We start from the raw sequence: 17,876 nt of genomic DNA, 5'->3' as shown, positions 1-17,876 counted from the left end.
ACAAAGCACAGGTGGTGCTTGAGAAGATATTATTGTTACATGTTGCCGCCGTCGAGTGTAGACTCTCCAATAGCGTCCCTGAATCCATAGCCCTTAAAAATCCCGTCTCCCTCAACAACTCGCTCGGTGCCCAAGATTGTTCGATGAGTGTCGAGAGCTTCCCCTTCTGCGGCTTGGGAAGTGGGATCAACATCTTCTTGCCACTTGAGAGCCATGTCGAGCCCATCAGGAATTCGTCTTTCGTCCAAGACATATCTGACCAGCTTGGCAAGCTGACTCTCATCGTACTTCCCTAGGAGAAATGCATAACCCTCCTCGGTCGGCCGGACGTCACGAGCCAGCATCATCCGCCAAATTTTCTCTGCAGCCTCCTCTTCACCGTGTTGCAAGAAGCCGCATAGGACTTCGCTCCACGTTCGCTCGCTTGGTGCACACAAATTGCGTTCTATCATGGCTTCCACCACGTCCACCGCTTTTCTCAGGAAGAATCGGCTGCGGGCATAGAAGTGGATGAATCCATTGTACATGATATCATGTTTCGCGCACTCGAGAATACTCGGGTCCCGCTGTTTGATCATGTGGATGATCCAATACCATAATGCTGAGACAAGTCGCTCGTCTCGTTGGCAGAGAACGTAGGCCCAGATGGTAAATCCGAGGACCACAGGCGGAGGTTCATCGAGCTTCTTGGGGGCAGACTCGTCGACTGGGAGAGGGTTCACAATACCAAGCTTGACAAGTGGTGTCCGGTCGTAGGCTCTGTCGTAGATCGCGAGTAGATGTGATACCGATATCCCTGCGGGTAATTTGCGGTCGATTGTGCAAACAACCCTCACGATATGCATCATGTAGGTTACCAAGTATGGGTACTTGTAAAGATCTTCGCGTTGGTGGATGGCAGACATAATTTCATCCAGCTTTTCCCGGTTCTGCCGCTCAAAACTATCTTTGAGCAAGAAAAGGTGGCTTCGTTCGTCAACGTGGATATGCTTTGCTTCCATAAATCGGAAGACTTCCCAAGCAACGTCGGGCACGTTCAAGGAAATTGCTCGCTCAATAATGAGGTTATGCGCCTTCGCATCCATTGGCATACCAAGTTCGATCAACTTCGGAAGAGCCTTGAAATTACCCACAGTATTCGATTCTTCGATGGTGTCGATCGTTATAAGCTTGGCACAGCGGTCGAGAATCCGCACCTTGTGCTCTTCCCTCTGATCTGGAGGGATGCATGAGAGGAGTTCTATGGCTCGATCAGCGTCACCAAGCTTCGTAAAATGATCCACCATCACTAAGATCAGTCGTGGTGGCACGGGGGAGTAATTCTGGAAGAGGGTGTCTATGATGGTTTCAGATTGCTCGGCGTCGTTGTTCCGTAAGAGGAGAACGAGATAGTGGAACGGCATTGTCACCCTAGGCCAGGTCCAGATACGGGAGACGAGAGCTATTTGCTCTGCAAACAATTCTTGAAGATGATGGTCGGAATCGATCTCCCCACGATAGACCATGTCCAAGTAGCAAAGACAATCGCATCGAGTTCTCCAGTCGCGAGGAACCACCGGGAGGATGGACAGCATGAGGAGTGTTCTCCGAGCACCGTCAGCCAGGCATCCGAGCAGAATGTGCGCTAGCTGGCGGCTCCTGCTGCGAGGGGGGGTCTTGAGCCAGGCTTCACGAAGCTCCTCCAAACTGCGATTGCCCACAAAAGCTTTCGCGACTTGTTTATGCACATCCAACTCTTGACGCACCTTCGCGTAATCGCCATCTTGTGGGAAAACCAACTTCTTGTACGGCTTATCCCACAGCCTACTGAATCGGTCGTCTCCAGGCAGGTTCTGTCGACCTTCCTGACATTCAAGGTTGTCACGAGCCTGCACGCTTAGTGACTTGACAGTGTCGTGCTCGGGGAGTCCAGATTCGAGGCCCTCGGACTCTAACGCGATAGATCTCGAGGCTGCTGGATAGGACCATGTTGTGCCTAGCCCATCAGCTGTATGCATAGGAGTTGGCGTACGACCAAGAAGTTTGCGAGAAACTGGATGGTTCGACACAAGAGACGGAGCCTTCGCGATGCCGTAGATTCGATTCGAAAGTGATTGAACATCTTGGAGTCTCGCCGAGTCTTGACTATGTTGGCCACCTTTGCGTGGTCGAGGACAGACAGACTGTACTCTAGACTCCGCAGGCGGAAGAGTTACCTTGCTTGAAGAGGGAATGGATTCTGTCGGATCTTGATGTGGTTCCGCTGGATCGCCTAATTTTCCTATGTTTTCGATGGACAAAGAGGGCGACCCATCCGGTGCCTCAACAGACACCTTAGCGAGGACGGAGGTTTGGTGGAGCGAAGCCCATCTCGTAAGGCCATGGTTGACGAAGTCGAGAGAATGCGGTTTCAATCGGGTTGCACCCCGGCTGAAGGTTGCTGGATTATTGTTCAAGCATCCTCGTAGAGTGGTGGTAGACTTATGGAACATTCAGTTTTCCGGTCATCTGGCTCGATCTCCCACGAACAGCTGAATTAGGACTGAATGGGAGGGTAATGGACGTTACAGGACTTATGGGACGACAATTGTCAATGCGGACTTTGACAAAAGATATGTAAAACTGAGCGGCTGAACTCCTTTGCGGGCGCAGCCTGAAAGGGAAATTTTCCCGAGTGAAATGCGCTGGGACTTCTTTGATGTCGCTACCTTTGCTCTTCGCAGCAACCCACAATGGCCTACCTCAGACACGGGATGTCCTTTTCATGAAAGGACTGACAGAATAGACGGGCCCATCTCCGTCATGTCTACCACACATAGCAGCCTAGATGCTGCTGCCATCGACAGAAAAGCTCGCTTGGCGAAACTCGCATCTCTGAAGCGCAAGCAACCTGGCTCTCACTCTACCGTTTCAAGCCTACAAGAGGACAGCGATGAAAGGCACGAGGAGAAAGCGTCTGAATCTACAACTGATCAGTATCTGTCGGGCCGAAATTACGATCTAACCACGAAAAACGCCAAACTCGGATTCGAAAATGTCCCAATTGGTGGCGACGTCGAGACCGTCGAAGAGCAGGCCGATCGCATCCTCGCATCCACTGCAGAGCAAGCTGCCAAAGATGAGCTGGAAGCAGAGAAGGGCATCGACCTGTTCAAGCTGCAGCCGAAGAAGCCAAATTGGGACTTGAAAAGAGACTTGGCGGAGAAGATGAAGATTCTGGACGTGCGCACACAAAACGCTATTGCGCGTCTGGTGAGAGAACGCATCGAGAATGCAAAGAAACAGGCTCTGGAGAAGAAAGCCGTTCAAAGGCAGCCCACAGCAGAGAAAGGAGACGAAGGAGAGGAGGTTGGAATCGAAGGAAATACTCTTGTTGAGAGCATACATCTACGAGAGCAGGAAGAGGAGCGAGATGCTGCCCTGGAGGACGAAGAAGAAGATGGTATTTCATGATCGACGGCACGAGCGCCCCGACGGCGTTCGGCCCAAGCGGTGACCGAAAGCCATCCAACATCATTCAGTCCATGTTGCCGATCGTTTATACGGTCGAATACAGCCGATGCCATGCATCTCGCAAGAGGTGAATCACATTTATCGCGGCATTCTCCAGCGTCCGAGGCTCGAGAGTTGAGCGACGCTCCGCACGTCATAACGACCGCTGCATCAGACCGAAGCGTTAAAGGCGTCTTAACACAACCAGTCGCAAAACTTGATTTGTGTCTTGCAGCAAGCAGCACCATTGGCTAGACTGTGCTGCTCTATGGAAATGGAAACACGTGGAGATGGAAGAGACGGCGGAAAGCCACATGAAACAGAAGGACCTGTGACAAGTTGCATCAGAAGCCATTGGTGAGAACGACTGGCGACCGAGCAGCATAAGCGAATGCGTAATAATGAGCAATGGAATTCTAGTATCTGATCAAACAGTCATACCACGACAGGACCAATCGCACCGTGACGATAAACGTGCATTGCTCGTAGGGGTATGACAAGGGAGATCAGCCAGTTCATGCATCAATGTAGCCGCCAACGCCTTGCAAACCGGAATTGACAATACTTCACCACCAAATCCAAGTCCCTCCTTTCCGAAAGTAGAGCATCCAACCAATTTCCAGAAGTCGAATCTCGTCGCTGACCTGTCACATATTCATCGCCTGCGTCAGAGCTAACCTCCTGCTGTACGGACTCAGGCTCCGCTCTCTTATATGGCTTCGCTCCTCTCGGCCACGCCTGACGTCTCGCTGAGGCAATCTCGGATCATAAGTGTCATCGCGGTCACACGCATTACCCCGGAATGTTGGAGCATCATAGTCTTCATGCTCGAGAGACCGTCTCTGCTTGGTGATCTGGCTCTTGTCCATGCTTGGACTGCTAGTCCGGCTGCGATGGCTACCTCGACGCATAGAACTAGGTCGACCTCGATCAATGGGACTGACGGTGCGATGGCGTCGGCTTTTGCGATGTGAGCCAGGCTCTCGCCTCGGAGACCGAGGCGATCTAGAGAAGGAGCTGGAAATAGAGCGGTGTTTCCTTTTCTGGGGCACTTCATTTGTTGGTGCCCTCGAGTCGTTTCGACGTGCACGACTAGCGGCGAAGTAGTCGTCACCGCGTTCCCGTGATTGAGACCGTGAACGAGAATGCGACTTGTTTGTCGATATTGTCGAAACAGAATCTGAGGAGTCTGGGGTTGGTGATCGACCCCGATCTTCTGGCTCCTGGACTAGTTTTGCTCGGCTGGCCTGGGCTTCGGCCAGTTGTTGGTCGGCCACTCCCTTGCTAGATGAATGTTAGAAAGACAACGTTTCCGACAGTCGGAGAAAGCGTTTTCACCTATTCAATAGATTGTTCGGAGTGTCGCTCGCTAACTTTGGCGCAAGTTTGGGATTGAGTAGTTGCTGCGTCCTTGATGGCCTGGAGGCATATGGCCGCTCCTGTACACTTGATTTGCATTCATAACTGTAGTGACGTGAACAATTGGTCAGTTCAAATGATGATCAGACGGCAGAGGAGCGGCAAACATATCTTTCTTCAAGCATTTCTGGCATACAGTACTGGCTGTAGCCTTTTGTGGCCCGAGGCCGGGAAGTGTACGATAGCGATTCATTGAAGAAAAAGGCTTCCCTAGGGACGTCCAAGGGAAGAAATTGACGCCAACAGTCTCACGGGTTGTAGTGAAGGCGCAGGCTTAGCGGCGGGGAGAGTGAGATGCCTGCTTTGTCAGAGGTTATATAAAGGTGGCGACGGGGAAGGCAGAGGACTCCAATGTATATCGAATGTAAAGAGAGATTGGAAATGCTGATGCCTTGTGCCGATGTCGAATCTGCAACATATAAGCCTGAACAGAAGGGCCAGTCGCCAAACCGGAGCGCATGCGAAATGCGAAACGTAGCGTTCCAACAATCTGAATCAAGCAGGTGCCGCCTTTTCAAGCCAACTGGGGAACAGGCAGGCAGATTGACAAGGACGCTGGGAGGAAAGAAGGTGGGCGAAGCCTGATTTGGTGGTTTAGTATTCGGCGATGATGCTGGTTGGCTTATTGTCGATGTGGTCTACCTCTTTTTTCCCCCATGCTTCACCCAAGGATTGCCGTGGCCCCGTGGTTCTGTGTTGGCGAGAGATGTGCCAGTCTCCCGTGTGTCGGTAGTGTAGTGGCTTAGTGGCTGAGTGGCGCTGTGGACTGTGGCACCCCCTGGTACCGCAATAACTTTTGTCCGCCCACAAGTGACAAAGTGACATGGGGAATCCTTGGCATTCTCCCTCATGGCCTGCCAGCCCTGCTTGCGCTTTTCGATGCCTCAAGACTGCCACAAGTCACGCTTTTTACAGCCTTGACTTCAGTCGTCGCTGTCCACATTTTCAAAGCTTGTGGATCTCCATTGTTCATAGACACAATGGATTGATCCAACTCCCCTACACGACGCTTTTATTTTCCTATCAAGGATCTGATATTGCTTCACTTGGTGAGCGCGCGACAACGACAACCCAAAAAAACTCCGTAAACCCTTCAAGGTGGGCGAGAGCCTTCACCAGAATTGCATTTCGTCCCTTTATATCTTGGCGGCCTTTTCACACCTCACGGACCCTGCCTCCTTCGATCTCAGGCTTCAATCGCAGAGATCCCCACCAGACCATCCCACCGAATCCTACCACATCCGTCCTGCCTCCGCCTCAATACGCTCAAAGGCATTCATCATATTGCTACGCACGTTGACAACTCAAAAGACCACCTTGTCGAATCCATGGAGCCTTTTAGGTCGTGCTGTGTTGGCTCGTTCGATGAGCAAGACGTTGTGTGAGACAGCGGAAGGAAGAATTGAAGCGTCGACTCTGGCTCGTACAATTCACATTCATTTTCAATACCAATCCTCAGCTTGATAGCCTGACTTGACGCTGTTGGATACGACGTGACGAATCTCTTTGGGCATCATGGCGTCTTCTCAGGTCGGGCCGCCTCCGGGAAAGCTATCATTTGCGAAGGTATGTTTGATTTGATCTGCACAAGTCACTTTGTTTGGGCCTTGCTGATGTTTCCCAGGTCGCTGCAATGCGTGCCCCCGCCCTTCCTGCGCCAAACCCTAATGCTTCTGACGAGAAGAAGGGTCGTCCTGTCGAGAATATTAATACAAAAGCTGTGCATACCAGCCTTCTCAAATCCTCAACTTCGCCGAGAACGCCCAGTGATTCACAGCCGAAGATCCTAGAAGAGCTCAGTCAGCTGGACTATCCAGCAGCTGCAATTGAAGGGCTTTCTCTAGTTGAAGATGCCACCCTCGTATCAGGCGGCCCTCAGAGTGCGGAAAGCGGAGAATCTCTTGAAGATGATCAATCTCATCTCTCTAATTCTTCCACCAAACATCAGAGTTTTGATACCAAAAGCATGGCTTCCGTTACAACCTTTGCAATGGACGAGAAGGAGAGCATTCGTCCGGATGACAGTGCTAGTGTAAGAGCCGCAGAGGACGAAGAGACCTCAAGTGCACCAACCCGAGAAGACTTGTCAGCATCAAATACACGTGGAACATCGCGGCCGAACATTTCTGGAGTCACCATCGCGGCTCGCCGATACCACACGTTAACTTTAACCAATCCTCCGCGATTTGGAGATCTCCCCCTTCCAATCATTCAGGCAGAGACTGCCGACCGACAGCCTCGCTCAGAAGGATCGTTGGAGCAGCCTCGCGAGATACATGAACGCGCTTCATCACTCCCACTTGCGCCTGATGAGAAGCTACTGGATGCATTAGCTACCCCAAAAGATCGCCTGCCTCTGCTCCAGCTGGAAGAGAAATTCCTAGCCTTTATTACAATGCCCGGGTATGTCTGCATGGTATCATTATCAAGGTGATTGACTAACAATGGCACAGAAATGATTTTCTCGACCTACCACCACAGAATTCCTTTGCCAGGCTTCTCGCACATAAACTTGCAGACTATTACTCGCTTGCCCATCACATCAATGAGGATGGCACATCTATCCGTATCTTTCGGACGCCTGACGTATCGATGTGAGTGCTCCACGTTTTTCCATTCACAAGGCCTCTTACTGATTTCTTTTGCAGGCCTACACCGCTACATGTGTTGGCCCAGTCCATCCCTGCAGGGCCTTCTCAACCTCCTTCCGCTGCGGGTTTTAAGATCATGCGCAGGGTCGGGTTGGGGCCACGGCAGGGCTCAGCTGGTGCCAGTACACCTGCGAGTTCGTCGGCTCCATCCAAAGCCACCTCGGAAGCAGGTCTCGAAACGAATAGCGAGGAGGGTATCTTGTCCCCGGTAGAAGGAACGCCGAACAAAGACAAGTCAAAGCTCACAAGGGAGGAGCGAGAGGCCCAATACAAAGCTGCGCGAGATCGGATATTTGGCGATTTCCAGGAGTCGGTGACCAGTGAGAGTGCTTCGACCGGGGAGAATTCGGCGAGCATGTCGCGGTCGAGCTCATCTAGTGGCAAGAGAAAGGCACGCAAACACAAAACCCCAAAAGACGACAGTTTTGAAGCACGATCGGCATTCATTCCCAGCTACACCCCAATGCATATGTCACATATGCAACCGCAATATCAGCCGCATTACCCGGAACAGGCTTATAATGGACCATACCCAGCACCCAATGGCGCCTTTGGTGGAAACATGAATTACAGCTCTACACCCACCCAAGCATATCCTAATTTCGAGTCTTCCATGTCCTACAACGGCGCTCCAATGGGCTACGGAAACAATAGCAGCCAGTCTTTCAGTTCCACGGAATCATGGTCGTCGACGATGCAGACTCCTGCCTCGAACGGATACTTCAATTACTCTGCCTCTCCCACCACCTATCAGCAGGGTATTTCTCCCATGATGGCTCAAATGAACCACCAATTCATGACAACATCACATACGGGTATGCAACAGCCACAGAACTGGATGAACAATCAATTCCCGACTGCCTATCCTCAACCCCAAGGTCCGCCCACCTCTGACCTGAACGGTTGGTCTTCTTATCAGACTAATGCAGCTATGAGCAACGCAGCCAACTACGGCTATGGACAGCTCCCTGCGCAAAACTTCAGTGGTAATGCCAATCAGGCATACAATGGCCAATATTCCAATTCAAGCACCTACGCCCGATCACTTTTCAACCCGCAGACTCGCTCCTTCGTTCCCAGCAATTCCTCGAGTCGCAATGGCGGACGCAGTGGACACATTAACAATAATGGCGCACGGAAGAAAAATTCGTCAGCCTCGTCAAGCCAGAGCCGGGCAAATAGCATTCCTGCCTCCAAAGCATTCGCTCCAGATGCTTCCGGAACGCCACCACCGGCTCGCGCATTCGACAAGGGACTCTCCAGTAATGTAGCGTCTCCCAAACCACCTCCAGTTAAAGAGGATTCCCTCCAACAGAAATACGGGGCACCTGCGCATCTGCCTAAGAAGCCTCCACCATCGCAGGTCCCCTCGCCCTATGACGTTGACAGTATTACCAATCCAAGCACTGGTGTAGCAGGTACGGGAGCGACAGCATAGGAGCAATAGTTTGTCGGGCACGGGAAAGAACATGGGATCATCGGCATGAGATATGGGAATGGGCAAGGAATTGGACATGTGCTCAAGTTGGGGTGGGCGCAAAAGCGCATGGTGTTCAACTCTCGACATTTAGTCTCCTTGCCCTGGCTATCGGGGGGAGATGCAGGTATGCAGGTATGCGGGTATGCAAAGACGGGGGGGATGTTTATGTGATGGACCGGACTCGCTTGGGTGAGGCACGGCTCAATCATGCATGTATCAGGTTTCTCTTTGAGACGCACAAGGGGAACAAACTTGGGAGACAAGGCCAGGACCAAGAGAACCAAAATCAAGGAGTCGAAAAAGGTCTAGGTTTGCAACATCACTCCAAATAAGTGTTTAAGGATAGGGCCAAATGGCTCTGGTTTGCATCGTCTTTCTTTCACCTTTGTTTTTTCTTTATGTTCATGTGGATATGAGTAGAGTCTAAGCAGTATTGCAAGCCCGAGTTCAGGCTGATGAGAACGAGGATAAGACAAGACTGCAGTCGAACAACAGGGAACCTGGTTCGTGTTGTCCTGTCTTGTCTTGTGCTGTCTAGTTATTCGTCAGTTGGCCCTTGTCGGACGGAGACCCAGAATTCTGACGACGTCTGGCAAGTGAAGTGGATGGATAGATAGATAGATAGATAGTACCTGACGATCGCGAGGCCGTATGCCCATGTCACGCGAGCGACTCTTGCATAACGGTGTGTATATCTATCTCTCTATATCCTCAGTATAGATGGAAGGTAGATAGGAGGTCGATAGGTACAAGCATGTGGGTACCTATATATATGTGTGTGCCTCGTAGATATATACCTCGCAAATACCATGCGTCCCACGTCCTGGTATCATTACTCCAGCCGACATGAGTCCAGAAACGCCCTGTCCCTCTGATATTTCCCCTAATGTCCCCCCCTCCCTTCTACTGTGATATCCTGTCCCCTGGTTCTCGGTCTTTTTTTCCCTGTCCTCCTTCGGTCGAATTTCCCCCTTGGAACAAAATCCATGTCCTTGTGTGTCTCCCCAACCCTGAGCCCCTTTTTGTTCTGGAACAAATGCCTTTATAAGTCGCGCAAGGTGGGGGACTGTGGTCCCCTTCAGCTCGTAGCCGTGTCCCGGCGTATCTCATGCATTTCCAGGCTCTCAAGAGCCTTGCCGTGTTCATGCTGTCGTTCAGCGTCAATGGTGTCGTTATCGTCGTCATCATCATAAGAATCGTCATCTCTCACATCCCCGTCCTGGTGCCCACTCATTAACCCAATGGCTTCTTCATGAGTAGCCCCCACTTTAGCCCGTGCGTGTTCTCGCAGCACTTCCAATCCAGATGATGTGCTCGTAGCCCCGGCACGAGTGTCATTCGACTTCACCTTAGAAGCCGAGTCCCTGGCGGCAGCTACCCACACTGCTCCCGCCAGAATCAACACGCTACCAATCCAGCTCATTGTATCCGGCGTGATGCCAAAGACCAATTTATCGCCTGCCAGCGCAAAGAGCATCTGCGTGTAGCACATGGCTGTTGCACGAGTCCCTGATGGTTTCGGCCTTGGCTTGGACGAATAGTTTTTACCGTTCCCGCTACCGCTGGGATTTTCCAGATGGATCCCGGCGCTCTCGACATCCCTAATCTTCTGTGTAGGTTGAGTTTTGTTCCCACCCTGGCTGGACGGTTCACACGGCCCACCATATGCTAGGCCGGCGGTCAGAAGAAACTGCATGACAAACCCGCACAGACCCAGGCTGGCGAGCAGACTCCACTCGGTGAGGTTGCCCGGTAGCCGGAACTTGACGTCAGGGAAGATGACGAGGCATGTCAGCGAGACAATACTACACCACACGCTGAAGTAATTGATACTGATGAAGGCGTGAGCCCTGGTACCAATTACACGTATCGCGGTGAGTGCACCGGTGCCACCAACCACGCCGATCATTGCAATGCCCACTGCTGCGAGATGTTGTTCGGCAGTGATGTGTTGAGCAGTCTCAGCAGTCACAGTAGAGTTGGCTGGAGGACTTACCATGGCGTCGGACGGTTGGGCCGAGGTCGAGGTCAAAGAGAGGAGAGAGGCTGGTCGGGCAATGAACAAGACACCAATAAGGCTGACGAAGCCGGCAATCTGCTGCTGCGCGCTGAAGACTTCCCCAGGCATGATGAAACTGCAGAGGTAGCAGGTAAGGATCGGCGATAAAAAGCCCAGCACCGTTGCCTCGCTCAGCGGCAAGTATAACAGGCTAAAGTATAATCCAAATACTCCGAAGAACCCAGCAATGCCCCGTAAGACAAGTAGCCAGCGAACACCACGCGGCCCAAAGGGAAAATATGGAGTTGTCTTGAAGTAGATACCGTACGTGGTGCAGATGAGGGCGGTGATGGACTGTCGAGCGAAAAGGATCTGGAACGGATGCATTGGTTCGCCATGTGAGCCTGGCGTCTCCAGGAGTCGAGTGCTGATGTTCATGCCGACACCGAATGCTTGGGATGCAAGGACCAACATGGCACCATAGTTGGTAATGTAGAAGGACTCCCAGGCTGCTCTGAACCGGGACTGTGGAGGAGGAGGTTCGGCCGACGTGGAGAGGGCCCCATCTTGAGATATACTGCGGACGAGAGGGTGGACGGCCTGCAGTTCATTGGAGTGGAATGAGAGCTCCGAGAGCTCTGAATATATGCTGTCAAGCGAAGGCCGAAAGGATGGGATGTCAAGGTAAGAGGATCTAGAGCCCGTCACAGGGGCTTGTAGAGGAGGAATCGACTTGGACGACGAAGGAGAGGCTACGACAGTGGTGTCGCTGGAAGAAGGTGACGCTGGATTGTATCCATCGTGGATAGACGGACTGTTCAAGGACATGGTCGAATATACGCCATCCCAATGACTCCAGGGTACAGGTGCAGTCTCGCAAAAGAAATGGGAAACAGTTTTGACTCAAAAGGGGAGACAAGAGCAGGCTGCGGCGCTGGCGGAAGAAGTATATTGCTGACTGAGATTCAATGTTTTAATGACAGATGGCAATAACAAGCTGCTTATGACAAGGGAATGGATGTACTCTGGTCTTCAGAGATGTCCAGAGAAAATTATAACAGATAGAAAAGCACACATAGTGAAGATGTGATCGCGGGAGGTGGGTAGCCACAAGAAATAGGCCAAAACTAGGGCGGGATGATGAGGAATAAGGAAGAATGTCGAGTGACTTGGCGGGGACGAGCATCACTACTGCATCCATCTCTTTCTCAGTCAACAATTCCACAGATTCTCACTCCAATCATGCGTAGCTTGCAGCCCGTTCCCCTCCAGACGCCCTGCAACACCACAGATCCGTGTCATACAACAGGTACCAACCCACCCGTGATTGGATGACATATTACACCGCAGGATAAGGGTCAGCGGGTCGACGGGCGGATACCCGGTATTCTTGTACCGAGCACCATTTCTCCATACCTAGTAACGACTAACAATACGCCCCACGGAAGATTCGGAAATCACGAGCATCGAGGCAGTCATGCCATAGACATTGGGAATGGTGAAATAGAGACAAGAGACGCAGAGGGACATACATCAAAAGAGGAGAACCTGGACAACTACGGACAAGAGGTCAGGGCACAGCACAGCACAGCTTAGGCTTTCATTTGCATTTTTTCATTCCGTATCGTGTATGCGAAGGACCTCTGCTTGTCCAGCATCTATGAGGCCGATGCGCTGGCCTCTGCCTCTCCCCTCCTTAGCGCCAACAGCGCCCGCACATCCGTCACATACTGCAGTGCCTCTAACATGGGTATCAAATGAAGCAAATCGTTGTCGGTCGGGTCATTGATCCATCCTTCGATCGGGATCGCGTTGTCTGTCACGAACATCGTCTTAGTATCCGGCTCAACCATTATATGCTTCCTCTCAGAGGGGCTTACCTTCGTGGAAAATGTAACTGACGGGACTGTTGTCCAGAATAATAACCTTGCTCAGATCGGGTTCAATGCTGCTGAGGTCTTTGATGTACGCCCCATTGCGAAATGTACAATGTTGCCGGTAGTATCTGCCCACAAAGTACTTTCGCTCCTGTTCCAACCAGTCAATGACGGGATCAGCGTACTCTTGCACTGACGCCGTAAACACCACAAGTTTATACCACTTGGCGACCTTACGCAGGAACTCGTCACAGTGGGGTCGCTTGTGAACATAATAGAGGATAGGATGTTGCGGTCCTATCACAGGGGTTGCTTGACCAGGTTGAGGAGGTGCCAGGGCCACAGGGGCGTTCAACTTGACCTCTACCATATGCCCCGACGACATCCGGCCTCCTTTCGCCAGAGAATGAATCAGGGTCTCGTCAAGATCCAGGATCAGGGTTTTCTGTTGTAGCGGTGGACCATGCCGGGTTGGAGATCTGGGGATGAGGTTGGCATAGGAAGGTTGCCTCCGGGGGACCAGGGGTCGAGGTGGTTGCGGCGCATGGGGATATCTGGTCATCCTAAGGGACGGGGAAGGCGATCGCGGGGACTTGATATTGTCGACCGTCAATGGAGTGGAATCGGCCAGGGGGCTGGCAGATTTCTTTTGCTTTCTCCTTTTGAGAGCAAGATCATTTTGCTCTTTGATCCTGATGGAGGACCGTCGGGTTTCCGAGTCCTCCCGCACTGCCTTTTCGCGCTTCGGCTTGGAGCGTAGCTGAGCACGCTCCGCCTTGCGATGTTCCGCATCCGAATCCGAGGTTGTGGTATCTAACGAGTCGCTTGAATAGGAGTGGCGCAGCTTCGTCTCTTGGAGCGCGCGATGAGATGGTTTCTCGTTGGGCCAACTGCCGTCCTGGGCAGGATTAGAGAACCCCATCGCACGAGCAGTGCTGGCATTGAGGGCTCTCTCCCTTCGCGGCCATCCTGGAACAAGGCCGAACCTCCCGTCCTGGTCTCTAAAGCACTGCGCAAGGTACACCACTGGGGCGCCAATTGCAGCCAGAATGGTGGTTATCGCGTCTGTGAGCTGCTTGACCAGCAGGCGCCAACCTTCCGGAGTCGAGGCTTCATCTTCCTTCTCATCCGCGTGCAGTAAAGGCTGCTTCTCCTCCTCCGATTTTATGGCTGGCTCGTCGTTCTCGGCAGTTGCTTCACCAGGGAGCTTGTCTGGGAAACCCGTGTCTGGCTCATTCTTCAACTCGGCTGTAAGCTCTCCGCTATATGATCTTCCTCTAAACTCCTCAACACTGAACTCCTTCTTGAAAAGTTCCCCACCTTGAGACCGGGACCGAGGGCGAGAGGATGATTGAGACTGTCCGATCACTCGGGAGGAGATGAGGTTGAGCGAGTTCATCTCCCAGCAGAGACGTAGGCGCGGACACTTTGTAGCGGTCGACGAATCGACTTCCGGGAAGCAGTGTCCTCTTCTGTGGCTATCGTGATCGCATGACGATCCTATGCGATAGTACGGGAGTATGCGAGCAGCGGGATAGAAATCGGGGAGACTTGGTGGATCGTGTGAGGTGGACACGATATGCTCATATAGTCCAGCTCAATGTAGTGGAGGGAGTTCCTTTCACTTTGCCCAAGACGTTTGCAGAGACAAAGAAGATGATAGAGACAATGTCATCAAGCTTAAGACAAGAGAACCTCCTATTGACGAAGGGGTGGTGGCTGGCGCAGCTGATCCGATCAAGAAGCCAGTCACGAAACAAGTCGGGTGGGAGAGGGAAGTGGGAGTTCGGGAGTGGGAGCGACATGGAGCGGAAGACACACGCGGGCCATTTCCCTTGCAACGTCTCCAAATCGTGGCATGCGATGCGAGTCATTCCTCACCACCACCAAAAAAATTGGTCCGGTCCAACGCACAACACATATATCGGGAGAATTACGAGGGCAGATTTCTACAAGATACTCATTGCACTGCCCTTCTTCTACTTGAAGTCCAGAACCAGGTGTCGCTCTCGCTGGCAACTCTACAACCTTGGGCGGCACATACCCCAAGCACCACTTGAAGGACGAACACACTTCACGGCAGTTCAGCATCCACACCTCACGGCTTTCTATTCTGGTTAGGGAGTCTGCAACATGGCGCCCGCCACAGCGTCTCTGACGCCCGGGTTTGCCAGTTTTCAAAAGGTCTTGTCCACGGAGCCGCTCGACACTTCGACAACATATTTGGCCTCGTGAGTTCTGCCCGAGTTACTTCCAGCATGGGCTGCGTTAATGTGTGTAAAGATTGCTTAAACGACGACAAATAAGAGGCTCCAAACGTTGCGCTGTGGTCACAACACTTCTGTTACTCCGCACCGTTGAGGTGACCAAACAAGCCGATTCAGTCAAGTTGATCCAAAGAGTCACAGAGGTGGGCAAAAAGCTCATCGAAGCTGCTCCCCACGAACCCGCTGTTGGCAACATCGTTCGAAGAGTCTTGGGAATAATACGAGAAGAAGATGAAGACGACGCCGCAGGCACAAAAGGAGGGGATGAGTTTAGCTCAGTTGGCGGTGATACAGAGATCGAGTCTCCGGCGACATCTGAACCTGCACAATCAAGATACCTCCCTCATGCGATCGTTAACGGCGATTCTTCCAGCCCTTCGCCTCAGATAGGCACTTCGAGTCCCCGTCCCCCGTTACTCAGCTCGCGCACTGGTGTCCCAGAAACTGCTCGTCCTGTGACCTCTATGTTTAGCATCAATGCGCATCCGACAATGCGGATGCTAGGAGGACCAAATGACTCGCCATTAAGCCGCAGCGGCCAGGCTACCCCACAGATGCATGCTTCAGGTATATTCCAATCGAATATTCGACCCGAAGTGATCAAAGGGATCAAAGAGATCATTGACGAAATCAATGCCGCGGACGATGAAATTGCCACTGCCGCACTCGACCAGATTCACCCACAAGAGACCATTTTCACATACTCCTCTTCCTTGACTGTTCAGCGGTTCCTTCTTCGAGCCGCCTCGAAGCGAAAGTTCACGGTTGTTCACGCTGAAGCATATCCTAACAACCACCTGAAGACGCACGCCTTACTTAGTGGGAACCAAGAAGCTGTCACAGAGGATGACGACAACCTTCCCAACGACTCCTTTTCCAAGACGTTGACTTCAGCCGGCATCACGGTCGTGATGATTCCTGACTCGGCAATCTTCGCAGTTATGCCTCGCGCAAGCAAGGTCATACTAGATGCCCACGCCGTTTTGACGAACGGATCCATAGTTGTCGCAGCAGGAGGCAAGGCTGTCATCAAAGCGGCAAAATTCCACCGCATTCCTGTCATCGTTTTGGCAGCGACATACAAGCTCTCTCCAGCATACCCATACGACCCATTCAACTTGATCGAGTACGGTGAGGCCGGAAAGGTGGTACCATTTCAAGCGGGTGAGTTGCGCCACGGACTAGCAGAAGGAGCGAGAAATCCGCTGTATGACTTTGTCGAGGCAGGAGACGTCGACTTGTTCGTGACGAATGAAGTCCCTGCCGTCGTGAGCACGGGTTATCTCTACAGGGTCGTGAGGGAACAGTACCGAGATGAGGACTTACAGCTGTGAGGAAGTTTTCTGGGCCAACACGCGTTCTCTGTTGAACTTGGTTACCAGAGGCTTTCCTGTCAGACGTCAAGAGTAAAATGTTAGGATGGAAAAGAACTTGATACCCCCCTGGGACATATTATGGCTTTGGTGGGTTTTTAGATTGTTTGTAGCGTCTGCTGCGCTTTTGGGTCTCCAGCACCATACCTATGCTATACAAAATGCAAAGATGGAGCATTGCATGACGGCCGTCTATCGAACCCCTGAAGCCCCTGACACATTGATGATAATACACTTTTCAGACAAGTTCCTTTTTCACATGCATAGAGTTGATAGAGAGCTCTCTATGAAGGGACGGCTTTGTCTTCGCCGACCCTCTGCCTCCGCAACCGTCCGGGACCCTTTTTCTCCTTGCTCTTGATCTCGCTGGGGCGGTCCTTCTCGCCCCTCGCCCACTCGTACATGGTGCCGTCCTCCTCGAATTCCTTCTGCTCCTTTTGCCGCTGCTCCTCCTGGTCCTTCTCTAGACGGTCGACTTCTTCCTCGAGGGCCTTCTCCCCGTCGATGCGAAACCGGGTCACCTTGCGGATGTTCGCCGCCATCATCTCGGATAGGTCGAGATTCTCCCTGCGCTGCCGCACGAGCGCCTTGGCCGTCATGCTGAAGCGCATGTCGCGCGGCCCGTCGACGAGCGACAGGATCGCCGACTCCGCCTGGTCCTCGCGGATGGGCTCCTGCCTCAACACGCGCGTGTAGCCCCCCGGCCGGCCGGCGTAGCGCTCGCGCAGCTCGCCGAACAGCTTGTCCATGTGACCCTCGCGCTCGGGCTCGAAGAAGATGGTCTTGGCCCGCTCCCGCGCCGCGCCCGTGTTCTTTTTCCCCAGCGTGATGAGCTTCTCCGCCAGCCGCTGCGCCTCTTTGGCCTTGTGCCAGCTCGTCGAGATGGATTCGTTGGCGATCAGCGACGTCACCAGGTTGCGCAGGAGGGCCCGTCGGTGCGCAGAGTCGCGGCCCAGGTGGCGGTATTTGAGCGTGGACATATTGATAGGTACGACTGAGTGGGAGAGAAGAGGAAGGAGGGAGGAAGGGAGGGTGAGTCGTTGGATCGATCCCCCTTCACGAAACGACGAGGTATCAAGTCGTTACTTGTTCGTGCGAGACTGAAAGGGTCTGCCTCAGAACCAAGTGAGTGCTGCGTGCGGGGTTTATTGAAGCATTACAGGTGCTGACAAGACGGAAATTTCAGATCGGCCGTCTCCTTTTGTGTTTCGTGGCTAATAGTTCTTTTGTCACCGAAAAAAAAAAGACCTTTTACTTCAATTGGGGAAGGATAGTGAACGAGGCTCCGAGGGGATTGTGAGAGTGAGAGTGAATGATCGACAGTACCTTGCAGAATGAA

General features: G+C 52.5%; 8 protein-coding genes across 8 annotated transcripts; 3 read left to right on the top strand and 5 right to left on the bottom strand.

Moving 5' to 3' along the window:
- Positions 1 to 35: 35 nt before the first annotated feature.
- Positions 36 to 1,997, bottom strand: Z517_10710 (uncharacterized protein; the record flags this gene model as incomplete). The annotated part of the gene is made up of 1 exon (XM_013424319.1): positions 36 to 1,997. One exon carries the CDS (start codon positions 1,995 to 1,997, stop codon positions 36 to 38), a length of 1,962 nt encoding a protein of 653 aa, XP_013279773.1.
- Positions 1,998 to 2,781: 784 nt separating this feature from the next.
- On the top strand, positions 2,782 to 3,432 carry Z517_10709 (uncharacterized protein; the record flags this gene model as incomplete). The annotated part of the gene is made up of 1 exon (XM_013424318.1): positions 2,782 to 3,432. The coding sequence occupies one exon, from the start codon at positions 2,782 to 2,784 to the stop codon at positions 3,430 to 3,432; it is 651 nt and encodes a 216-aa protein (XP_013279772.1).
- Positions 3,433 to 4,118: 686 nt separating this feature from the next.
- Z517_10708 (uncharacterized protein) lies at positions 4,119 to 4,340 on the bottom strand (the record flags this gene model as incomplete). Its single annotated transcript, XM_013424317.1, has 1 exon — positions 4,119 to 4,340. The coding sequence occupies one exon, from the start codon at positions 4,338 to 4,340 to the stop codon at positions 4,119 to 4,121; it is 222 nt and encodes a 73-aa protein (XP_013279771.1).
- Positions 4,341 to 6,405: 2,065 nt separating this feature from the next.
- On the top strand, positions 6,406 to 8,979 carry Z517_10707 (uncharacterized protein; the record flags this gene model as incomplete). The annotated part of the gene is made up of 4 exons (XM_013424316.1): positions 6,406 to 6,456; positions 6,515 to 7,293; positions 7,344 to 7,484; positions 7,539 to 8,979. The coding sequence occupies 4 exons, from the start codon at positions 6,406 to 6,408 to the stop codon at positions 8,977 to 8,979; spliced, it is 2,412 nt and encodes an 803-aa protein (XP_013279770.1).
- A 1,120-nt stretch (positions 8,980 to 10,099) lies between these two features.
- Positions 10,100 to 11,848, bottom strand: Z517_10706 (uncharacterized protein; the record flags this gene model as incomplete). The annotated part of the gene is made up of 1 exon (XM_013424315.1): positions 10,100 to 11,848. The coding sequence occupies one exon, from the start codon at positions 11,846 to 11,848 to the stop codon at positions 10,100 to 10,102; it is 1,749 nt and encodes a 582-aa protein (XP_013279769.1).
- An 830-nt stretch (positions 11,849 to 12,678) lies between these two features.
- Z517_10705 (uncharacterized protein) lies at positions 12,679 to 14,296 on the bottom strand (the record flags this gene model as incomplete). Its single annotated transcript, XM_013424314.1, has 2 exons — positions 12,679 to 12,836; positions 12,901 to 14,296. 2 exons carry the CDS (start codon positions 14,294 to 14,296, stop codon positions 12,679 to 12,681), a joined length of 1,554 nt encoding a protein of 517 aa, XP_013279768.1.
- A 734-nt stretch (positions 14,297 to 15,030) lies between these two features.
- Z517_10704 (uncharacterized protein) lies at positions 15,031 to 16,498 on the top strand (the record flags this gene model as incomplete). The annotated part of the gene is made up of 2 exons (XM_013424313.1): positions 15,031 to 15,128; positions 15,181 to 16,498. The coding sequence occupies 2 exons, from the start codon at positions 15,031 to 15,033 to the stop codon at positions 16,496 to 16,498; spliced, it is 1,416 nt and encodes a 471-aa protein (XP_013279767.1).
- Positions 16,499 to 16,821: 323 nt separating this feature from the next.
- On the bottom strand, positions 16,822 to 17,517 carry Z517_10703 (ribosomal protein L17; the record flags this gene model as incomplete). The annotated part of the gene is made up of 1 exon (XM_013424312.1): positions 16,822 to 17,517. One exon carries the CDS (start codon positions 17,515 to 17,517, stop codon positions 16,822 to 16,824), a length of 696 nt encoding a protein of 231 aa, XP_013279766.1.
- Between the last annotated feature and the right edge of the window lie 359 nt (positions 17,518 to 17,876).

Source organism: Fonsecaea pedrosoi (genome assembly GCF_000835455.1).
Source record: "Fonsecaea pedrosoi CBS 271.37 unplaced genomic scaffold supercont1.7, whole genome shotgun sequence".
Lineage (NCBI taxonomy): Eukaryota > Fungi > Ascomycota > Eurotiomycetes > Chaetothyriales > Herpotrichiellaceae > Fonsecaea > Fonsecaea pedrosoi.
Note: the sequence above shows the minus strand (reverse complement) of the source record. Positions and strands in the feature narration are given on the sequence as shown.